Source organism: Nylanderia fulva, unplaced genomic scaffold (assembly GCF_048542155.1).
Source record: "Nylanderia fulva isolate GAGA-0341 unplaced genomic scaffold, ASM4854215v1 Scaffold25, whole genome shotgun sequence".
NCBI lineage: Eukaryota > Metazoa > Arthropoda > Insecta > Hymenoptera > Formicidae > Nylanderia > Nylanderia fulva.
The window spans coordinates 493,211-518,368 of NW_028190314.1; the positions used below are offsets into that span (position 1 = coordinate 493,211).

Here is a 25,158-nt window from a genome sequence, read left to right on the forward strand (position 1 = left end):
TCTCTCTCTCTCTCTCTCTCTCTCTCTCTCTGCGAGATGTGAACGCGCTCCCGGCTCGGTTCGGCGTTTCTATTCCTGGAGCGGGCCGACTCCTCGTCTCCGGCTCCCAAGCCGGAGGTGCCATGCCCCGACTACGAGCGACGGGAGCGAGGCCAGTGCGTGCGAGTCCGTCCGAGCGCGGTTTCGAGCGCGTTTTGTGCGCGTCGTCGTTGTCGGAGAAATGTGCGACGGAGTCGAGAGCGTGGACGACGACGACAGGACGACGACGCTTCCGGTCCTCCAGACGTCTCGCGATCCTCCGCGATCGATCTCGCGCGAATCGGAATGTCGGATCGTTGTTGTCGCACGGCGTCGCGACGCGCCGCGAAGCTCCTGCGGAAGCGGAAGTTGCCAGGCTGAGCTCCGATCCTTCGTCCTCTCTTTTTCGTCAAATTTCTCCCTCTCGTCAATTTTCTGACAATTGTCTGACTGGAGAACGTAGGTTTCCCTTCTTCTTTTTTATTGTTCTCGCGGCTCGTTGAGACAGAAATTTATTTCCGTGAATTTTTACGAATATAATTATGAATATCGAAATTCATCGCTTCGTTAGTCTCTCAGCGATATTTCGAGTACGGTAAACGCTGGTGTCGCGTCGCGAATGATATAGTGCGAGTTTAAGATGCAACTGTCATCTGATGTCAGTTTGCGGTTTAATTATATCACACTGATCGAGATGACGTTTTGCGGTATTCGAAATTGCAATTAATATTTGAAAAAATGTTTTATGTTACGAGAGATCGAAAAACGATGTGATTTCGATGTTATAGACACGCGAAAATGATTGCTGTGTACCTTACATTTGTAAGGGACACCTTTGACGATCGGTATATCCCTTTACAAGGTCGAAAGCTGCGAATTTCTTTTTTATTGGGCAAATTATCAGCAACTATAAATCATATTTAATTTCGTCCGTGATTACCGCCTCGGATAATTTCGGACGACTCTTGTTCGAGATGATGCATTGCTCGTGACTCGGCCAACGTGGTCTCATCTCGCTCGGGATTTGTATGTTTGGAGTATCGGTCAAAAGACGCCTCGGCTCTCTCGGGGATTCCTGTGTTTGGATTATCGGTCTTTCCATTGTGAGAAACCCGTGGGGAGTGATTTGAAAGAAAAAAAGAAGAAAGCGCGCGAAAGTGTTTTTCGCCTTTTTTCTATTCTCGCACGATTGTTTAGTTAGAGTTTATGATGTATCGAGTAAACCCTCATTCTTTTACGACGACCGAGTCTGCAGAAGAAGACGAAATACGTCTGTTTGTGCCCTATTGTTTTCGCTGTTTGACAGAGACGTAGCAAAGCCAGGCTTTGCATTTTTAAATCTTTCGAGAAAAAAATTGGAAAAATTAATTTTCAAGAAATCGGTTTGCAACTAAAACCTAGAAAGGTTTAGTACAATTCATAATCCATTAAGTTTTAAATTTATATTACAGAGAATAAATAAATAAATCTTTATATTTAAATAAAATAAGATTTATATCATAACAGGGTGAAAGAGAGAGACAGAGTATAAAGTAGAAAAATATATGTTTCTAGCATCATTATTAATCTCGGGAAAAAATTCATTTTAAAAAGTTGGAGCATCAATGCATCGTATTGGTTTCGGGTGCGGACATACTTTGCTATCTGAATTTGTAATTTATTTCCATGTTGCTGCATCCCCTCGATGGTGTACGGGTATTGTGTCTACCGAAATTTTCGAAGAATAAGGAGAAGCCATCTCCATATGAATGATAGAACAAGGAAGAATAAAGAGTCCACCGCGATCCTCCGAAGCGAGCGGACGTCTTGAGCTCTCGGTTTCTCGTTTCTCACAATTCGTTCAATTATCTTCGATTTTAAGTGCGTTTGAGTTTTTAATCGGTAGTGACATTCCTCTCTCTCTCTGCAATCGCTCTCGCGGATCGAACAATATTTAACTTCAATTTGTTCTGTTTAATAAAAAAAAAGACATTTATTCGCTTCCTCTTCTTCTTGTCTATCTCCTTCTGACAGTTTCTTAATATCAGATATATTTTCATTAAGTTTTAATCAGTTATATAGATTAGTATTTTGATAACACGGATGAGATTGTGCGTCAAAATGAAGGATAATGCGGGTATTAAACTCGCGGATAAAATACGCCTTCATGCTAATTTTCACGACTCTAAATGTATCGTGAATATTCCATTCGTAAGATATATATTTGCAGATATTTTGATTCGCACGTGGTAAAGCGAGCACGTGACGACGGATATGCCGATGATACGTCCATCTAATCTCTTAATCGAATAAGGCCGACTATATGCTTTATTTAAACCAGCCACCTAACACGTTTACTACAAACGCCAGTTAATTCAGAAAATCTCGGTTACGAGATCGAGAACGTGAAGGTTCTCTCTATATCGGTCTCCTCTCGCGATTGTCTGAGTATCACCTATTAACGGTGATGTATCACTTCCGTTGCTCATCGCGTTTCTTCATTAGTAAATATATTCAAAGTGCCGTTACAACATGTGTAATCTAACATGAGTTATGCAGCTCGAGAGTAGTAAGAATTTTCAAGTACCTCGGAAAGTACCTTGGAGTCGTACATTAAGCTCGTATTTTTGTACTTGCAGAAGTGAACATTTTGATTACTGATTATTCAGGCTAATATCGCACGTATAATTTTATCGATTCTTGAAAAGAATAATTCAAAGGCTTTGATTTCTTCCCGTGATATAAAATCTATCATAATTTTATTTAATATATTTTATTATATCAATTGATTATCTCGGACGAATTTGATTATATACTTTTCGCAATTAGCCGCCTTAATTCAAATATGGCATTACTTTAATTCAATTTCATCTTGTTTATGTTCATTCTTTCATTTACTAGTTATTCATTTCATTCATTTAATTAGTTTTGTTCCGCATACAAATTTGTATATTACCTCTATAAATAAAATTGCATATAATTGCATATATCTGCGTAATATAAATGCATACTATTTTATTTCCTTGCTGTTTTATCAAATCATTTTGATACATTTTCATTAATATTCTCTTTACAATTTGAGTCGAGTGCCTTTTCGCGAATTATATATATATTTTAGATTTTCTGCAAAAGAGCTTCTTTGAATATCACGATGGATAAAATCTAGCGAATGATGCCAGCGAAGACCCGAAGAACTTTGCACGATTACCAACGGTACTTTCCAAGGTATGCCTGCAATGGCATCTTAAAGGTATACATGCCTGAAAAAAGCCGGCATAGTATATTCATACTTAATTCCACTATAAAGAAGGCGGATGATAAACATTCTGGATGAGCTCGTAGGGACAAGAAGGAGCAGAGGGCATTAAGATTCGATTTGCACCGCGGGGATACTCGAGGATAGATGTTGCACTCTCACTCTGCTTGTGCAATCGGATTAAATATTCGCGAAAAGCATTTTTCGAGACGGAAATACAAACGTTACGTCAAAGTCCACTTTTTCATGAACGCTTATTTAATAGCGCAAAATCGCGTCGCGTAATTTATTTGCATTTTTTTTTCAACACAAATCGACAGTTAATGGCTTAAGAATATAAATGCTTAATTATTTAAAGTTGAAAAATTTAAATTCGATAATATTGAATCTTGGATAAGAAATAATAAGGAAAAATGAGCCAACAAAACGAGCATGGAAATTATAGATGTTGAATAATTTTTATTTTCGAATTTATATAGTTGAAAAATTTCTATTAAAAATAGATATCATGTCTCAAACGGTCCACAGAAAATTTTGTGTTAGTTTAACATAATATAGATATGTTAAATGGAGACACAAACACTGTGTTAATATTTTAACACAAAATAAATGCAAAACTTTAAGTAATTTAAAATCAATTTTATGTAAAATTAACATAATGTAATTTTAGTATAAAAATTAACTAAAAATATGTTAATTTTTTTTAGATTTTATCATCCGTATTTATAAAATAAAAAATCAACATTTGTTTCTATAAATTTTAACAGATAAATCTTGCCGCTAATAAAACAGAACATAGATTTATTATGTAAAATTAAATATAGATGCACATTGTGTTATTTTTACATCTTTTTTAGTTATTTTAATAATTCGACATTCAAGTTCAATTAACACAACAGCAATATATTAAATTAATACATGAATGTGTTAAATATTGAACACAAAAATTATAACGAGGACCGTTTTTAACAAGAGAACACAAATTTCCCTACTGTGTGTGGGCCTAATAATTTTATTAAATTCTTGAATCTTAGAATCGCGATCCTATTTTAATCGGAATGATATCTCGCCTTTGTAATACATTCTAAAAGCGATAGACACGGAAGAAGCGAGACGAGGTAAAAGGTGCAAGTGCATCTCTCTCTCTCTCTCTCTCTCTCTCTCTTTCTCTCATCACTTTGCCCTCAGGTATTTCCGAGCTTATACTCGCTTCTTCGCCGCCGGGCGATTTCGCATGCAGTAGCAAAGCGTGCACGCGGTAAAGGCTAAAATAGAATAACGCGCGCGCGTCAAACAACGAATTACAGGTCTCCTAATTTTCTCGAGGTTCAGCCCGTGCGAGAAGGAGAGAGAAAGACTTGATTTTTGGGAAGCCCGTGTATAACGAGACCGTACGATCGGGCTCGTATCGCGGGCAGATATGGCCTTTGAAGTGGCCGGTGCGCGTTAATTGCCGCGGAGTTTTCGATCGTTTCGAGCCCGCCGGCATTAATGGGAAGAGGGGGTGGGAAGAGGGGAAAAAATGAGGGAGGGAGAGAGCGAGGGGTCGGTTATAAATAAAGCGAGAGCCCCCTCGAGCACATTTCGCTCGAGACTTCGCAATCCTCCGCGTGCTCGTTGTGTATCCGCTGCGGTACCACTTGTCTCACTTATCATCCTCGCGATACTCCCTATCGCTCAGCCGCATCTGGAAAAAGTTTCATCCTCCCCATCTGACGTTCCCGTCGTATTTACGCCGTGCGTTCGATCCTCATCTTCGCGGATGGAAATAAGAGAAGCGAGACCATGGTCTCGCCGGATATCCGCTTTGGGGACGCGACGCTAATATTCAAGATTTTAACGTCTTGTATCTCGCGGCTGGCCATCTCGCTGCGCGAGATTAACCGGGAAATTGATAGTTAATTGGAGGAATGAGGAAAATATATTACATTGATATAGGATATTCTGATTTTTCATACCTGAAACCGGTAATTAAGTCCGGATAATTTAATCGTCGATTAAAATTATTCAGAAAATCCTCTTCGAGTTGATTCACGCACGGGTACTCGTGTAATCGCGGAAAATTATCATAAAATGATGGCTTAATACGATACGGGATTTTTTTTTTTTTTTCATCTTTAAATATGATTTCGACAAATGTTAACAGACGTATAATCTATGATTTATTTTTCCGGATTTTTTCCCACGAACGAATGTACGTGTCGTTGACATGACATGTGCGAGTAGACTCATCGAGGGATATTCAGAATATACGTTCGATCTTTGAAAAGTCTTCTTAATGTAGCATAGATCGTTTCTCCCGATGTTTTGAACCATTTGATAATTTTGGCACGTTCAACGTGTCTCATTTCTATTCCGCACACAGTCGTCCCGTTAAAACATCGATAAAACGTCCACGCGAGCGGGCGCGGAAACAAGTGTAAAATGTTTTATTTTCCCAAAAATGTTTCAACTCTAAAATGGTTACAGCGAGCGCATCCTATCTTGGCATGGACCCAATGCACAACACAACTTTATCGAGTCGAAGAAAACCCCTTATACTTTCGTAACGAACGCCGAACAAAGAGTCTCCTCCGAAGGCGCGAATGCATATAACGAGATATGTATGTATATATATATATATATATATATCTTTCTCTCTCTTGTCTCTCTCTCCTTCTTGCCAAGGAAATTACTTAAATTCCGTCTGCAGAGTAAAGTAGTTTCCGAGTTTAGCGTCGCCTCGAGGAGTATATAATTTCGCTGATTCACGAGCAAGCGCAGATTTGTAAGAGAGACGGTATTTTATCGAAATTAATCGGCTTGTATACTTGATCTTGAAACTAATCGGAGACAAATCTCGACTCAAAAATAACGCGAAAATTTCTTCATAAATTTGTCAAACAGAATCAAACTGAATTTTACTCGGATAAGCGAATTTATCTCTTCCGAGAAATCCCAAGAGAATCCCGATCAAATCTAATTGAATCACCTACATATCTAAGAAAGAATACGGAGTCAATCTTTTTTTTTTCAAAATCAATCAGGAAAGTCTTAATTTTCTCCGCGAAAGGAAATACAAATTTTTTCTTAATATTTTATAAGATTTTTCTAAGATATTTTTTAAGATTTTTTTATAAAAGAGAGAATATTTTTTTAGTAAATTTTCTCAATTATTAAAGTTCTGCCTTTCATGACACATGCTCTTTTTAAAACGACTGATTTGTATATTAGATTTCCGGTCAGAAGCATATCGACGCGATGAGTTGCGAGCGGATATTTTCGTGCGCTTTCTCCGAAATTTTCCGAGACGCGTCACTGTCCGTTCTCTCTTTCCTTCGCGAAAATCCGGCGCTTCCGAATCGGACGATGACACAAGAGCGCCGGGCTTTCGATAACACTAATCATTTTCGCGCGCTTTCGAAATATAAAAATAAAAATAAAAGGAAAGAAAAAAAAGGAATTTACGGTGGCTTTATTGCGACATCAAACGTAAGACGAAACATGCAAGGTCCTGAGAAACGAGACGCATCGTAAAGATTTTTCTCCTCTCTCTTTCACGGACGCTTTCCGAGAATATCGCAGCGAAATTTTCGGGCAACCGCGAAGGACTCTTGCAAATATTTAATGGCGCGTAATTTCGTTGCGATGATCATCACGGCGCGATGTTTATATCGTAATTTTATATTGTGAAAGGCAGAGGAACCTCGCGTAAAGTTGGACACTTAATATGCTTCTCTTTAGAATCCACCAAGGGGAGATAATATTTTAGGAGCTCGCACATTTTCGTCCGACTTATTCCTCGAATTGACAGCTCTCGGTAAACAAGAAATCGACGAATTTACTCGTGTCATCGAGGACGATGACGTCGAACGTTGAAAATTCGTGCACTCGAATAGTCGTGACTAGAAACTTTGAGACGAAAGTGCGATAAGAATAAGTGAAGAATGCGCGGGAAGACTATTTTCACAAATTACGATGGATTATTCCAAGAGTTTCGATCATGGACGATCAAGGGATTGTCCGTGCAACAAACTTATTTCGCACAAGACGAAGATACGATGGTATAAACGCGAAGAAAGAAGAAAAATGTACGAAATGTGGGATGATGGTATCACATTTCTTGTGACAGTGTGAAGCTGACTTTTTTCAGAAAGTTAATTGCCAAAGATGAGATATGAGTAGCACATAAGTTATTTAATAGTGATATACGATCGACCAAAGAATTTACGAAGTATAGTCAATAATGCACCAAAGACCAATAATAATCATACCAAAGCAATGCATATAAAACATAAATCGTAGCCTACATCTTTTCGTCGATCGAGAAAATATTTGTCTCGCAAAGCAAAGATGGTCGCAAGGACGATCCGAGAAAACGGAGAGAGTGATATAGCGAAATAGAATTCTTTTTCTAGAGAAACGATATACAGAAGTCGGGAAATGTGGACAGGTGAATGCGCGTGTTTGGCGATCTTTAGCGAACGTTCGTGCGCGTTTTCGCGATCTTGCTTCGGAATTTCGGGTTCTCGCGTCGCGCTCAGGAGTGAAAAGAGTGGAAGACGGGCAACCTCGACCCGATTGAGGGACTTCCGAAGCGGAAACGGCGGAAGGTACCGGAAAGCGAGAGCACGACGTAGAGGAACTCGCAGTCCTGGAGACGTTATCCTGGGAGATCGCCGTCGTTGCTCGGCATAGCCTGATCTCTTCGTCCTTGGTATCGTTCGGTACCAAGATGCTCGACATATTTCGCGGTCTCAAGAGCCTCATCAAAATCTCGCACATTCATATAGACAGCGCCGTCTTTCGCCTGCATTACAGCCTCACTGTGATCCTGCTGATAGCCTTCTCCCTTATCGTCACCACCCGCCAGTACGTCGGCAATCCCATCGATTGCATACACAGCAAGGACCTGCCGGAGGACGTCCTGAACACTTATTGCTGGATACACAGCACGTACACGATAACCGCGGCTTATCGGAAGAAGGAGGGCTCGGAGGTCCCTTTTCCCGGCGTCGACAATTCCAAATCGTATTCCGAGACCGAGAGGAAGGAGTACAGATACTACCAGTGGGTCTGTTTCATGCTGTTCCTCCAGGTAATTCATTTTCGTTTTTCTTTTTATTCTCTAACGTTTCTCGCGAATCTATAGCCTGAATTAGACTCCAAGGGTTTATTTAAATGCGCGCGATTCGAGAAAATTGCAACGAATAACAATTAAGAATAAAAAGAAAAAATAAATAACAAGTGATTAAGGAATTGTAGGAGTCTAAAAATATTTGTCAATTTTTTAAATTAAAAATTTGATACAATGTTAGAAACAATATCTTATTTCTCGATTCGTTAGACTTCCTATATGTCTTTTAACACATGACCTAGTGCAGTATCCATTTTTGCGCGAATAACAAGAATAAAAATACACAAATGCTATGTCAATGCTTCAAATTTCCGATAACTCTTGTAAAATTTAATATAATTATAATTAATTTCTTATTAATAATTTAACTAATTATAATAATAACAAACTGCAAGCGATTATGGGATTGCAGGAGTCTAAAAAAATGTCAATTTTTTAAATTGAAAATTTTAAACAATGTGTGTTACAAAAAATATCTTATTTCACGATTCATTAGACTTCCAAAACATTTTTAATACATGAGCTATTACGGTACCAATTTTTGCGCGAGTATTAAAAAATTGCCTACACACGCAAGAAGGTTAGACGGAATATATCGAATACCCTTAAAATTTATATTCCTGTTCACCTTTTTTTTATAATATCAAACTTAAAAAGAGAAGGTAAATACCCAAGCAGATCCCTCCATTCCTTTCTTGAATATACATATGTGCGTCCGTCGATTAGACGAGCGCGAAACATCAAGCAATCTTAACGTTTAACGCGAAATGTACGGTTCGCATACGGGGCCATAAAATGGCACCGGGTGGTGCTTTTAGCGCTGCACTCGTATAAGCGCTTCCTACTCGTTCGCTTCAATCGTTCGGAGCGGCCTGCAAGTTGCAGGCTGCAACGCTTATTTGCACCGGCTTATACCGTCCAGTCTATTGCCAAGAAGGAAACCCTAAGTATAACAATGCACTAAACTCTGTCATCGTGAGGGTCGTTCGTCGCGATGTCACGTCGCCTTGACGCGTTCGATCAAAGAATAAGGGTAGGGTCTCCGCCTTCACCTTTTTAGCCCCGCTTACAAAGTTAAACCACTGTACAACGTACGATCGGTTTACGTTACCTGGAAACTAACGAGCTTTAGGGACGACGATATTGACGACGTATATATGACGCGCAAATTACTTCGAAACTGAGAGATTTAACAAGGCTCTTGGCTATGGGCGTTCGCAGGGAAAAGTAAGAGAGAATCAGTAAAAACATTATTTATTTATTAATAACGGGAAAGGATCCTTTTGATATAAAGGAATACAAAGAAAATATATTTTAATATTTTTTAAAATATATTTTAAATTATAAGCATTTGTTCTTCCTGTGAATAAACGCTGGAATTTAATTACAATGTTATATAATATATAAAAATATTATAAAAATGAAATAATAAAAAAATTAAATTTAAAAAATTAGGAAAGAATAATAAAGAATAAATAAAGAAACAAAAAATTTTAATCATGTCCCTCCTTGGAAAAAATCCTGCGGACGCCCGTATACTCTTGACCATCGATCCATCCGACGAATTCCGTTCGCGATGAAGGCGACGTTTTTATAAGGAAAATTCGGACGAAACGGGTTAATGGCGCGCACCTGAAATAGCGGATCCATAGTATTTCCCTTGTGTTCTTTCTCGCGTTTCTTTCATGCTACACTCTCTCGCATTGATGTCTCAAAATAAACTCGCTCCGCGACGACAGCCTACAAAACGTAATTCTCTCGTATAACGAAGGTTTTCTCTCTCTCCATTTCCTCGTCTCCCTTTGCTACGTGTGTTTTTTCATCCGGCATCTCAAAGCAAACTGTATAGTTTAACAGCGGATAGTCGCGCCGCTTTTTTCACCGAATGTGTATTCCCTTTTCTTTGATATAAACGCTCGCGTTTCTATAATTATCGTTGAGCTAATGTCGCTGTCGGACAATGAATTTTCTCATCCAGAGTATATATTGTATACATATATTTTGTCCAGTTCTTTATTGCACTTTTTCGTTCACGTTAGGTATACATCATTTCGATTCTTCAGTAAGCTCTCATTTATGTCAAGTAATATATGTGGAAAGAGAATTCGCATTAATATACATATATGTATATGTATAAGTTATATAAATTATAAAAAATATATCAGAAGAATTAAAATATATATAAAATAAATTACAATAAATAAAAAATAATTATAATATAATAATAAAAAAAAAAATTGACCGAAATTCTTGTCAGTTTTTCCTCCTCACTCGACGATATCTCGTTAATAACGAGGATTATTTTGACCGCTCACCCTAAAAAAAGCCGCGCCCGAAAAGGGCGGCTTAATGAGCATCCTATGTCGGCAGATCGATCCCGCAGTTTTTAATTACGACGCGAATATCTCGTTTCAACCTCGACGTCTTTTTATCGCTTAATGCTTAATCTATTTTTCCGCCGTTCTCGGGATATGACGAGCACGCATTTATTTCGCAAGCGCACATTTTCGTTCATCCGAGTGTGCTTTCACACGTGATAATAGCGCGATTAATTTCGTAGTCCGGAATATATGTATATATATATACGAGCGCTCGTAACACGCTCGATTAAGTATATTTTCGATGATGGCCGATCGTCGAACCGCCTTCTACTTCCCGATGCAATTAGAGCAGATGAGCTTACAAGGGAGATCCGTGTTGCTTCCTCGCTTATCCGATAATGTAACGTCATGTAACGTAACGAGAAGAACAAAAGAATTTTAGGGAATAAATTATACTCGTTTATTACCTCACTTGAATCTTCTCTCTCTCTTGGGTTTTTAGGGATAAAAATAGATTTCTTCCCCTCGACACACGTTATATCGCGGAGATTTAACGATGCGTGCGTAAAGTTTACAGTGAGACTTCGATATTTTACGATCTACTATTATGTATAAAAAATATTTACGTGAACATTAATATAATATGTATCTAATATGAAGAATTATATAGGATTCATTTATTTTTCTTTGCTTCTGCAAATCGTCGATGTTTACAATGATAATGCTCCAACTTAAGTCATAATTTCATTACGCGCGACTTTGAATCTTGCTAAATCTTGTTACGTGATATTGAACTTTATTAGCCTGTTGCAAACTTTGGGGAACAGAGTAAAGATATTTATTGCTGTATATCGAAGAACCTCGGCGCGCGCAAATATTTATACGCACCGTATATACATATCAGATCTTGGATAACACGCTTTAATGTTCTGTCGATCAGCCCTCTGGCTGACCCGACTCGATGCAAGATAATATAAGTTATGTGTTTAGTATCGAGGTCAAGGGATGCCTCTCAAGTCCAGTCAGTCTTGTGACAGCTTGTATCCGAGTTTCACGTGCGTGTTTCTTTCTCGACTCCATTTTTCGTCTTTTAATTTTTCTTTCATAACAAAGACGTCTATACTTTGTACTTTTTTTGACAACTTTCAGTTCTTAAAATATTATTTCGTGTTTAAAATAAAGCGAATCAAATTCTACATAATGTTAATTATGATAATGATCAAAAAATGAACACTCAAATGTGTGTATCAAAAAAATATAAACAGTAACGTTTGATAGAAAATGATTAACCGAGACAATAAGTGTGCATTTTTGTGTGACGTATATTGTGCCTGTAAAGAATCGTTTTTTTTGCGATCCGTAAAGCATCTTTAAGAATGAAAGCAAAGATGATTGTACCAATTTTCATCTCGTCGTTGCAATTGTACGATAAAATTGCAAAGAAGAGAGTAAATCGACATATTTTATAAATAAACGGTCCTTAAACTCGAAGGATAATATAATCTTATCAGATCGGGAAAGATGACAATAAAATATTTAACAAAAGCTCTCGAGAAGAAATAATCGAAGGGAGAGAAGCGAGCCAAGGAGAAGTCGAAGACCAATCAACAATATCGTCCGATTTTTATCTCAAAATTCGCAGGACTTTAATTCAGCTACACGGGTGGTCCACTTTTACGACTATAATTGTGCTCATACAACGATTCATTCGTTAGTCGTTTCCGACAATTTAGCTATAAAACAATAATCGCTGAGTTTTAGCTTAACAGTAAAATCAAATGAAATTGCGGATCCGAAGAATCAATTCGCAAGTAAGTGTCTCGAGTCAAGAATCAGATAATAAATCTGTGCAAAAGAGACATATATTTCCATTCCAATTTCGTAAGCTCTCAATATTCAGAAAATACGCAAGAAAAACTCCAGGGGAGATTTTCACATCGCGATCCGATCCAATTGGATTACAAAATATTCTGTAAAATATTCTTCAAAAATATCCAAGGATCTTTCTCTCTGGCCGATCCCTGAATATGCCGATCATGCTGAAAATGATCGATCTGTTCGGCTCGATTCGATCGCTCTTCAAGGTGCACAGGATCGCCGAGGACTCGATGATCTTTCGGCTCCATTATCGCGCCACGGTGGCGGTGCTGTTAGCCGGTTGTCTCACCCTGGCCTGCAAAAGTATCTCCGGCTCGCCGATACATTGCGAGGCGAGCGGTTCCGTGGACAAGGCCGTGCTGGAGACCTTCTGCTGGCTGCACACCACGTATAGCATGGTGCGCGCCTTCAACCTCAGTCTCGGCCAGGCCGTGCCCTACCCTGGGGTGTCGAACAGCAAGGGTGACGGAGTGCATGGCCACGCGCCCCATCCCCTGGTCAAGCAGCACAAATACTATCAGTGTGTTATCTTCCTCTTGCTACTGCAAGTAAGAAACGATAGTCTGTCTCTCGATTTATCCCTCTTTCCTCTTGTCTCGCATCTCTTGCGTTGCGTCTATCCATTTTTTGCGAGATCCCTCATTCTTCATATTTTCATTCTTTTATTTGTCATTATTTAATGAATGACTGCGTTAGATATAGTGACGGGTAAGGTACGTTTAAAATGTATCTCGATACAGATACACAAATTAAAATGGATATATGTAGATACAGATAGTCAGATACTTTTAAATTATATTTTATCATAATAATGGTAATATGCACAAAATGTACTGAATAATTCTTTTATCTTTATTCATATTTTTGTTTATATTAAGACTTTATTCGTTAGTCTTTTAACACGTGAAAAATGCCTCAAAGATATCGCCACTCAAACTATTTCGCCATGGTACTATTTGATTAATGCTTAATAATCGCTTAACCGGTGTTGATGACGATATGTTGATAACTTGGAGTCTTGATCTTTTAAAAATTTAAAGAATTGGGCTATTAAAAAAAAATATGTGAAAATGTATAATATATATATATATATATATATAAATAAAAAATATGTGATACATGTATATACATAGATACTACCCAACACTGATTAGATATAATTATTCTTCCGATTATATACGATATTTTTATGTGTGTAAAATATTTCGATATTAATTAGGATTCAAATGAAAGCGTATACATTACTCGTAATAAAAATGATTTACAATTAATAATGAAAGATTTTTGTCTCGAGAAACGATCGAAGAATTTATATCTAAATTAAGATAGTCCAAAATTGTTAGAGTATCTAGACTTAATACCGAAGAGCAATATATACGGTCAGCGTCGAATACGTGTATTCGTTTATCCGTGATTGATAATCCTTGTTCATAACGTCAATTCATAAATACAGGTTACAGATATTTCTGCCTTTAAAATGCGTACGTACTTTCGATGCTATCGATCGTACCTCCGCCTCTCATACCTTCAAGTATTACTCGTCTTCGCGCACGTACACAATATCGTTCTTTTCCTCGAGTCCTCTATTTATGCGTTCGAGGCATCGTACAACTCTCTCGTTCTATGATTAATCGCGCGTCTGCCTTTTATTTCGCGATTGATTACTGCGCATCTGGATATACTTTCTAAACATTTCTTAAAGAGTTTGACATAAAACGTCTATAAATTTACAATACAGCTAACAATAAGAGAGATTACAAAGTTCAATAAAATTAAAAATATATACAAAGGCATATCTTTTCCCAAAGAATCATCTTTTAATCAGAAAAAAAATTATATTTCAACGATCTAACAATAAGCACTCGAATATTTTTATAAAAACATTAGCTACAGAATGCATGTGAAGAAAGTGTTTAAAAAGTTAAAAATAATTTTAATTTTTAAATTTGAAGATTTTTTCATTGATAAATGAATATTTTGATCCAGCGCGAAATCCTCAAATTAGACGTGAGAAACACAGACGAGTATATTTATATTTGACAGCATCGAGAAAAATGAAAGTTGCTTTACATTACGCGCTTATTTTTAAACGCGTTAAAAGCTATACGTAACACTTCTTTGTTCGCTTCGTTCTCCTTTCCTCGGAGGCTTGAAGCTCCTTCGCCTTGTTTAGCTAAATTTACTCGGGGCTAACGTGACACATGGGCGCTACGCATCGGCCTCGAAGAATCATGCGGCGAGGCGTGTACGCGATTCTTTCCTCTCACACAGAAATGGATATTACTCACGTTGCATATAATATAATTACAGTGAGCGGTTGCGCTAGATTGCCGTACATCTCATAAATTTGCTCAGTTTTGCCATTATTACGAGTCATTACGACCGAATAATAGAGTTACGTTTGTGTTAAGTTTTCAACAGTTGTAGGAGATGACTTTGAAAGATAGGCCTTAATGAACCTTTCTATTTTGCAAGACTACGAGAATTATATTATACAGGATCTACAGTTTCAAATTTAGATTTAATTTGCGTCTTTTTTATGGCATGAAGATTGTTTAATTTCATAAAGCTTCCAATATTAGAATTGAATAGATTTTATATATATTATTTAAAGAGTAAATATATCACATCTGTTTTTCTCTCTATCTCATTAATGTGTTTAACATTTATTTATATAGCTGAAGAGATTTTTGAAAATTTAAATATATTGATACAAATGCCTTTTAGCGAGGCAGCAAATGTAGCAATATTCGTCTTTGAGTGTCGAGAGAAAAAAAACGAAGAGAAAAACAATTTAATCTATTTTCGGTCACACATTTTCCTTTTCCCTTTACACGCGGACGTTATTTCACGATAATGCTAAAAGCTGTGAATCGTCGTACAATCGGTCTGACATGGGCGTTTGTTTTACGTTTCGTCGTAATCTTGTCAAGAGCGAGGTCAGACCACCCATTCTGCATATATTCCTGTCGCTGTTGTCGTAAATAAATCGTACGTTAAAGTTATATTAACTGAATTATATATCGCGTATGTTTATTAAATTTTTATTTATTTTTCACTTACTAACACTTTAGTCATTTTTTCGTATAGTTACTTATCTTTTATTTACAACATTTAAAAAAATCAAAGAGTCTTTAAATAGATAAAATATTAATTTTCCTGTGAATATATTCCATGTGTAACAATTCGTGTGAAAAAATTTAATTTAATTCTTGGATGAAAATAAATATAAAACGTGAAACCCAAAATGACGGAAAACTATAGATCATTGTATCTAAAATAAACTATCATATTTCTCATAATAAAATTATATTGTCGTGTAAACATTTCTCTCTAATTTGAAACGGCCCACGTTGTTTCTCAGGAACAATGTAATTCGCGGCGATAAAATGTATATTTCGGAAAACCTATTAAAGCTCCGACACAGTTTAAGCACGTATGCCGTCTGCTTTCATTAACAATCGTCCCGCGCGAGTCTGTGTCACCCTTCGTAAATTGTAATTTAGTCAGAATTCTCTCTGAACGGTCGCCAACACGTCGTAAGAGAGGTAACGCGCTCGCGTATCTATATTCGATCGCGTACTATGGTAAGCACGGACCCTGGCGATAAGCCAGACAGATCTTTATATACCGTGAGAAAGGGTTCACCCCCCAACGTGATCTCGATAAGTGCATTGACATCGTTTCGGAAATTCTAATATTGAGATAGGATTGCTCCGGTTTTTCCATTCATTTGAATATTATCCTCTTTCCATCATTATTATTCCGTCCTCTTTCCCGCGTTTTTCCTACTTAAAGTATTGTATTATTGAATTGAGAAGATCACGCAGTAGTAAAATATGTTCTGATATATAAAAACTCGAGATAGAATTTAATCTCCCGCGAGAAGTTTGTACATGTCGTATATATAATCCAATACAATATCAAGAAAAAATTCGGCAAAATAAAGTAAGCGTAGTAATTAAAATACCCGCAAATTAAATCTTGTTTTTAATTTGTTGGTCCGCAATTACAGCATGAGTAATGGCGTCCACTCTACGCAATTTCATATAGCATAAATAATCTTAATAAACGCAGCAATACTTTCCATCTTTCGAAAGGGGGCGAGTGGCTGTCAGTTTTTCTTTTTCATCGAAAGTTTATAAATTAAAAGGAATTTTCTTTTTTTTTTTTTTTTTTTTTTTTCAAGCATTGTTTTAATCAGCAATTATCGGCGCAAGGCAGAATAATGGTAACTCGTTTCGCGCTTCTTTCGCATCGATTATGTATTACATGTAAGTAGGTCCGCCTCGCCCAGAACTCTCTCTCTCTCTCTTTCTCTGTAATATATCAGCTATTGGTCGATTCGCCGGTATTTATTCACTCGGCACTTTGCTCGCAGGCGATCCTCTTTTATACTCCGCGATGGCTCTGGAAGGGATGGGAGGGTGGTAAGATTCATGCCCTTATGATGGATCTCGACATCGGGCTATGCTCCGAGGTGGAGAAAAAGCAAAAGAAGAAGATGCTGCTCGACTACCTTTGGGAGAACCTACGCTTTCACAATTGGTGGGCTTACAGGTACTACCTATGCGAGGTCCTCGCACTGCTGAACGTGATCGGTGAGTAGTCCGCTCTTTTCTTTTCTTTTCTTTTTGCGCTCCAGCACCGTGTGTCCTCCGTCAATGTTTGCGTTTCTCGATCGACAACGTACGTCTGGTCGTGATGTAACTCGAACGGATTTCCGGATTTCGCGGGACCATTAGGCAACTTATGTACTACCTTTTTTTTTTTTGCCGCGCATCTCTCGTTTATATACAATCAATAAATGTGTGCGTGGAAAATTATATTTAAAATATCTCGTTGCTTTTGCTACCCAAGACACATATGCACGTAGCTGAGATGAAAGAGTTCGCGGTATACTGAGAAGTGGAACTTTAAGAAATAATCATCAGACTTCTTACTGTGAATTGGTTATTTTTTATAGTTATACGTTGAAACATTTTAAATTAAAATCTTTAAAAAAGTATTCTACATTTTTTCTCTCGTTTTGTTTGGCGATTAAAATAGTTACGTGTATACTATAAATATTCTAACCATCTTGCACAGATGAAAATTTTAATACTCTGTAATATACAGCTTAAAGAGGAGAAGTTATTATTATGTTAAATTTTTAAGAAACGTATTGTATAAAAAATCTTGTTAAAATCATTATATAGGTGAATAAATTTATCTCAAATATTTTTTACTGTAGTGTGCAATTTTTAAATCTTTTACATTTACAGGTATTATATTTGCAAGTATATAAAATAATTTACCTTGTTTTCGATTTATATTATGCAAACTGAAATCCAACTTAAAAACATTTACGTTTAGGCAACATTTATCTCTCTACTTGAGCTTCAAACCCTGTTAAACAATTACATCGTTATCTGAAAGCGGGAGAAAAATAAAATTTCTATAGATGTCGACAGCATTTCAAGTATATCATGAATTGACTAATTTACTATTGAAACTATTATTTAATATTATTAAATAAAATATAATAGACGCATCACAGATGCATGAATCTAACGAGCGTCGATCTTTCTATTGATTCACGAGAATATTAAAACGATTATGATTGGTCATCGAGCTGTGCGGATTCGATTGATGATTAATATGCAATAGAATGATGTAATCATTTAATTGACGCATCAAAAAGGCAGTAAAGTTCAATGAACGCGAGCTTGACATGTTACACTTTATAGGTGTTAGTTTCGACAAACATCGACACGTACACGCATCGAGAAAAAAGCGGACACCCGTGTAATGAGCGTCGAATGAATGAACGATTCACGGTAAAAGTTGGCAGCGATACAGCTGGCCAACTGCTTGCAAGTTTGACCGCCCGATTGACTTTGCGATGGCTCGTCGATTTTATGCGGAGTCTATTATGTTCTCGGATCAAACGCGAAGATTACGACTGCAATCAACGTAAATGAACGTGTGATATAGTTCACACGTGTGCACCAATAAAATATACAAGTTATACGAAAATGTATACAAATCAAATTTGAAATTATATGAATCCGTACCTTTTGAGAAGCAAATACGAAATATTCCAAAACAATTATATGAGTGATATATTCGATTGTTCCTGAATACCGAGATCTGTGAGCTATATGTGTTTCAATAATATTAAAAAATTAATTTCTTGCATTTAATACTGACACAGAAGCAGCAACGTATTATATATTTTATTTACACTGTAGTAAAAAAGATTTGAGGTAACATTATTCACGCACCTATAATATAGGATTTTAATGAGATTTTTTATATCGTATATATATATATACAATATATTTCTAATACAGATAACAAACTGTTCTCTTTAGGCTGTACATACATATAAAAGAAAAACGATCGATTATTTTAATTGATTGCGAATTTTCGTATATTAGGTAGATAGTTGTGTGTTTTTTACAGCGTCAAATTTGCGCTTCAAGAGAAAGAGACGCAAGTGATGACGTAAAATTGTAAAAAAGCAACGAGCACATTGTCGCAGGTCAGATGTTTCTGATGAATCGCTTCTTCGACGGCGCCTTCTTGACCTTCGGTATCGACGTACTCAAATTTCTTGAATCCGATCAAGAGGACCGCGTGGACCCGATGATTTACGTCTTTCCACGAATGACCAAATGCACTTTCTACAAGTACGGCGTCAGCGGAGAGGTCGAGAGGCACGACGCCGTCTGTATACTGCCTTTAAACGTTGTCAACGAGAAAATCTATGTCTTTCTCTGGTTCTGGTTCCTTTTCCTCGGCGTGCTCAGTTTCTTTACGGTTTTGTATAGGGTCAGTACGATCCCTTCTTGTTTTTCAAATAATATATATCCGTGGTGCGCGAAAAAAACATATAATTGCTCGTGCACTTTGTATTTATCTTTAAGAGCTGATAGAATAATATATTTTGTATTACACGTGCAGGCAAAGTGGCACTTTGTGTGCGTGTTTTCTGTGCGGAAAGCGGCCGATTTTCCACACCGCCATCTAGCGGCGCATTCAAAGCCATTGCCCACGGCTTTAGCCGTGGACAATGACTTTGAACACGGCTATTCCCGCACCGTGCCGCCGCAAGATGGCGGCGTGCGATCGGCCACCTCGCGCACAGAAAACGCGCACAAAGCCACTTTGCCTGCACTTGTAATACAAAATAGTATGTGTATCACGTGCGGATTGACAATTGTCAACTTTCCGCACTTGATACACAATATACTATATCTAATTTAATACTTTAAATTTTAATACTTTTAATAATATTTCTAATAACATTAATATTTATATTAATATTACAATTGAAATAAATTATATTAAGAAATACGAATAATATTAATATAAATATTTTAACTTACATTTCTAATGAATTACTTGTTCTGCAAAAATATGTAAAATATGTGTCACACAGATCCTAATAATATTTTCGCCGCGCACGAGGGTCTACCTGTTGCGAATGCGATTTCGTTTGGTACGGAGGGACGCCGTGGAGACTATAGTGCGTCGCAGCAAGGTGGGCGATTGGTTTCTCCTCTACATGCTAGGCGAGAATTTGGACACCGTGATATACCGGGATGTAATGCACGAATTGGCGAACAAGCTCGCCTCGAGGCATCACCACGGCGTGCCGGGAGTGAAGGGCGAGCTTCAAGAAGCCTGATCGAGGTGAGCGTCTCTCTTGTTCTCTTTCGCGCGCGTTCGCGTGGGTGTCCTGCCCGTTGAATAACTCGCTCTTTATGACACTGGCATTCAGAAAACGTATTGAATTCCTAAGCGAAGAATCGTCGGCGGATATCGCCGATCGCCTACGTGATATATGCGCGCCAGATATATCGTCTCTCTCTCGACGCACATTAAGGGAATTTACTTCCATTAAACCGATATTAAACCGTAATATTGTGGCGTCACGTGTACGCGCCATACATATATTCAGTCTCGAGAAATGTTAATTTTATGCAGGAAATATAAATATGTATCGTATATGTGATGTACGGTGATACTTTGCAGAGATGCGAAAAAATGTGCACGATTTTTTTTTTACAAACAGTTCAGTACGTTTTTTCTGCGTTGCTCCAGATCTCTGGAGAGGCCGAATTTGAAACGGGAGTAATATATTTGCTTGAAAAATAATTTTAAACATAAAAAGAGCAAACATACGGCTATCATATCCAGCAGACTCAATGAGAAAAATTCCCTGATTTTTTCCAAATATATAATTTGCATATATCTAATCCTTGAGATATTTTGTCAACAATGAAAAGGTTCGAAAATTAAAAAAAACAAAAATTTAAATCAATTATACAATTTGCATTATGTACGATAATCGAAACAAACATGTCACTATAAACTACTTAAATAATTAATCACCTTTTTTTTATTCATATTATATCAATTTTTTTAGTTTTGTCTCTGTTTATTTTTGTCTCTATCAAACACATTGAAATCGAATAACACGACGATGAAAATATAAATTAAGGAACACGTTATAGATGAATCGATTCTTAACAACACAGAAAAATTTTTATTCAATAAAAAATTTCCAATTATTGAGACAAATGTGGAATAATTGAGAAATCCAGATAAATAGTACAATTCCCTCACTTTTTCCTAACAATTCCAGATTTATAAAAATTCCCTGACAATGTCCGATTTCCCTGACCGCTAGACATCCTGTTGTAGAAATAATTGTCGAAATGAATCTTTTGCTTGATAAAAGCGCAAACATATGACTATCATATCCATCATATCTAAACGAGAATGATCCATAGATGAATTGAACATGGTCGGACGGATTATCGTTCCAGGTTGCCTCGGAGGGTCGGCACGTTCGGTTCGTCGTCGTTGTCGTCAAGGTCCTCCTTTCCACGACCTTCAGCATCGCATGTCGGTCCTCGACGCATCCGACGACGGAGACGCAAGACTCGGAGTCTGAAAGGACGAGGGATCGACGGACCTTCCTCGAGGATCCGCGGCGGAGGAAGATCCGGTCTCGCGAAAATGTCTCTCCGTCGATTGTTGCTCATCGAACTCGAAGCGATGCGACAGCGATAGCGCCGGACATATCGCGGATGCGCGCGTCTCTTCTCTTCCTCCTACCCTATCCTTCTTCATCATCTTCTATGCGGATGACGATTTGCGATGAGAGAGCAGAATTTACGATACAACGCGCCAAGTCACCCTCGGGAGGTTAAATATTCGAAGATGCGATAATAGTTTCGGCGAGCTCAGATTTCTACGCGAAAATGATCTCTATACGTGTTTCAGAGGAGAGACAGCAGGAATATGAGATATATACCAGGCAATTGTGTGCATCTGTTGTGTGTGTGTGTGGGTGTGTATTTCTCGTCGACTCCTTGAAATTAAGCGTTCTTTAGTTTCATGCATTTGTCATATATATATATATATATATATATATATATATACTTATACATGCATTAAAGATTTAAGGTAATAATAACGCGCATTCCAATACGGTGTGAACACGAGAAGCCATACGTCATTCGAAATTTTTTTATACATTTCTGAAGAGCGAAAAAGTCGCGTGTCTTAAGTAGCGTTTTTCTCCTATATAATATTCATATATATATATATCCCATCAGATCTCGTACTCCCGCTCTTTCCTCCTTCCATGAACGCGAACAATGAAAACGCGACGACCACGTCTTGCACGGGGAACTGAACTCGTCGAAATTATACCGGTTTCAATCCCCTGGTCGCCTCTCTCGGGCGGATTCAGCCGCGAACGAAGGAGATCTGTGCGAACGAAAAGACAGAGAGACGCGGCAAAGGACCAAAAATGATTTTGCCAGCACGAGACGGGAGATGTGCGTTATCCCTGGAGAGATAGCGATATACACACTCGTTAAAAGACACTTAAAAAAATATATGACGACGTGGACACGTCGCGCTAGAGTCGAGCCGGAGATATCTTTATATGCCTTCTCTATTCTAAAAGACACAGATAATCGCGAAAGAGCGTGTCTGGATACCGACAGTATCATCGGACGGGATTATTTTGCCTTTGCGTGGGTGAACATTTTGTAATCTCTATTAAAGGAGGATCTTAGAAACCGTCTAGGAAAAAGTCGTAGATTAATAAAGGAAGTTACTCGTGGAAAGCAAAATTAAATTCTCTTTATAAATTCTTCAATATACACCAGCTAATCTTATTTCTTTTTCTCTTTATTATAATGCGAAGGCATCTCGGAAAGTAGAGTAAAAAAAGTAATCCCCGTGTGACGATATGCTTCGGGTCTTTGCGAGCTGGCTTCTGCTAAATCGCAGAATGTTTCGAATGCTAAATGTTTGGATGCTGCGTATAATATTGCCTCGAAAAAGAGTATTTTGATGAGTCACTTTGATTGTGTTAACTGTGTTTCGTAAGTCTAAGTACTGGATAAGAAAGTGCTGGGAGAGAAGGGCGGAAATAAAGATTAATATACAGATTATTATTGTATAGTCGCGACGGCTTCTTTTGATGGAAAGTTTGGTTTCGTCTTCGATGGATTCTTGTATTCGATCCATGCGCGATTAAATGCAAGAATTAGATTGTAATCTAGTCATCATATTCTACGCCTGTGTAACTATCGATTCGCGAATTTATTTGTTGATACGGACACACTGCCACCGATCGATACGATCGATTTTGCTGTATCTGTCTTCGTTCTATTTAAATGAAGATAGCGTAAAAAATAAAGGTACATTATCTAAAAATTTTTTAAATTGTTCATTTTGCGAATAATTAAATAATTATGAAATATACTATAAGTTATCACATTAATAATTTTTTTTTCTTAATGTATGCAATATATAACATTTTTAATAATGTTGGACATTAAATAAATATATCTCAATAGCACATAAAAATTTACAAGTAGCTTAATAATATAATTAATAATTAAATAATTTTTTAAAAATAAAAATAGAAATAATTAATGCTTACTAATCTTTACTTTTTTTATTCGAAAAAGAATAAAGGAAATTTATTTCCATTTTGTCTGCTCATTAATTTGCTTGAACGAACATTTAATTTCTTCAAACTGTGTTTTAAACTTGTCGTCATTTTCTCGATTATTAAATTAGTCACTCGTTATGCTTAATAAATAGAAAAAGTTTTCATTATTACAACGAGAGAAAGCCGTGATCGATTGTTATCTCTCTCACTTCGACTTGCAATTTTAGCATTACGAATGAATTATCGTCGCCGTTCCGTTGCATTCTCGGACGATATATGTATATGTAAATTTCCGTGAAATTTTCCGCGGTATTTATTTTCAGAGCGCGCTTCACCAAAGCGGCAATTAGCATCCATCTGCTTTACACGCCGGATTAACGATAATATCACTGCGATCGTACATACAACGTGGACACCGCCGCGCGATCAGGTAAGTGAAAACTCGGCACTTATCGAGTCAACTTATCTCCGCATCCGTGTACAGATGCACCTAGACTTACGGTAACTTACGATAATTCGCGACTTATACGCGAGCACAAACGTGCACGTGCGATAACGATTTCCGAGAGAGTCTTTAAATATTTTGAACACGTTCGAAAGTGCGTTGTACCGGGATGATTGCCATATTCGGAGATGCGATGGCCAGAGAGAGGACCAACCGGTCCATTGCCCTCTTCTCCCGAAGAGAGTTTGCACCGAAACATTGCGCGAAACCGACCGATTTCGGCAGATCGATTCAAGCGCGAGAAGACAGTCTTTTTTCATCAAATTTTTATCAAAAAACTAAAGGTCTCTGGAGCTTCTTTTATTGCTATCGTTCTCGGAGATGCTAATTATATATTTTTGTATCTCTTTCTTTAAAAATAACAGCCCCTCTATTTGTTCTTATACTAAAAAGCTATTTTTAAAAATATTAATAAAAATTTAATATTGTAAGAAAAGAAGAAATTTTTTTAATAAACCGATCGAGAGTTCGGAACTCAGATCCAAAATTATCTTCCAATCTGTTTCCGTAAAAATTGAGTTATAAATATATGCCAAATGATGACAATTGTAAAAGCAAAAATATGTATAGCGTGAAATCTGTGATCAAAATCGTACAATGCTTATTAAACACGCGAAAGAGAGAGAGAAATTGTTATACATTTTATATGTATGTATTTTTTTTCTTCACAAGAGGCAAAGTTCGTATCACTTTCAGAATTGGTCCAAGGACGTCGTGTATGAAAGTGAAAGATTATTGCGCGATTCGGGCTTTAAGTGACGTAACTTGCATCGAGGCGACAAGTGACGCGGTGAAGAAGGTAAAAGGTAATCGATGTTACGGGAAAAGCAAACGAAATTCCGACGACGAGCTTGCACGCACGCATGCACCCGGGAAAACACGAAAGACCCACAGAGTAGGTAATCTGGTTTCGCTCATAGGAATAGTAGCGGATTGTGAAAGTCGTCGTGGGATTTCTCGTGGGATTCGAAAGTAGCGACAAATTGCGATGGGAAAAAGGAAAAAAAAACTAGGAACTTGACGATCGTGCACGCGCATCGGACTTGTCACTCTCTCACGGTATTTGACGCTTCGCGTTGCGTAACGTCTCCTCCCATCATCGGGAGCAGCTTTTTA

The 25,158-nt window shown here is 37.5% G+C and overlaps 2 protein-coding genes across 3 annotated transcripts in view; one reads left to right on the plus strand and one right to left on the minus strand.

Annotated features, from left to right (window-relative positions):
- LOC114937711 (uncharacterized) overlaps positions 1-25,158 on the minus strand; it is a 123,312-nt gene that overhangs the window by 39,150 nt on the left and 59,004 nt on the right. The window lies entirely within an intron of this gene.
- On the plus strand, positions 172-23,274 carry shakB (Innexin family member shaking B). 2 transcript variants are annotated; one of them, XM_029311306.1, is made up of 6 exons: positions 172-477; positions 6,977-8,330; positions 16,950-17,169; positions 19,095-19,384; positions 19,995-20,248; positions 21,388-23,274. In XM_029311306.1, exons 2-5 carry the CDS (start codon positions 7,968-7,970, stop codon positions 20,241-20,243), a joined length of 1,122 nt encoding a protein of 373 aa, XP_029167139.1. In that variant the 5' UTR covers positions 172-477; positions 6,977-7,967; the 3' UTR covers positions 20,244-20,248; positions 21,388-23,274. The 2 variants fall into 2 exon arrangements, with proteins under 2 accessions (XP_029167139.1, XP_085339561.1); XM_085483435.1 differs by lacking the exons at positions 172-477; positions 6,977-8,330 and adding an exon at positions 12,710-13,116.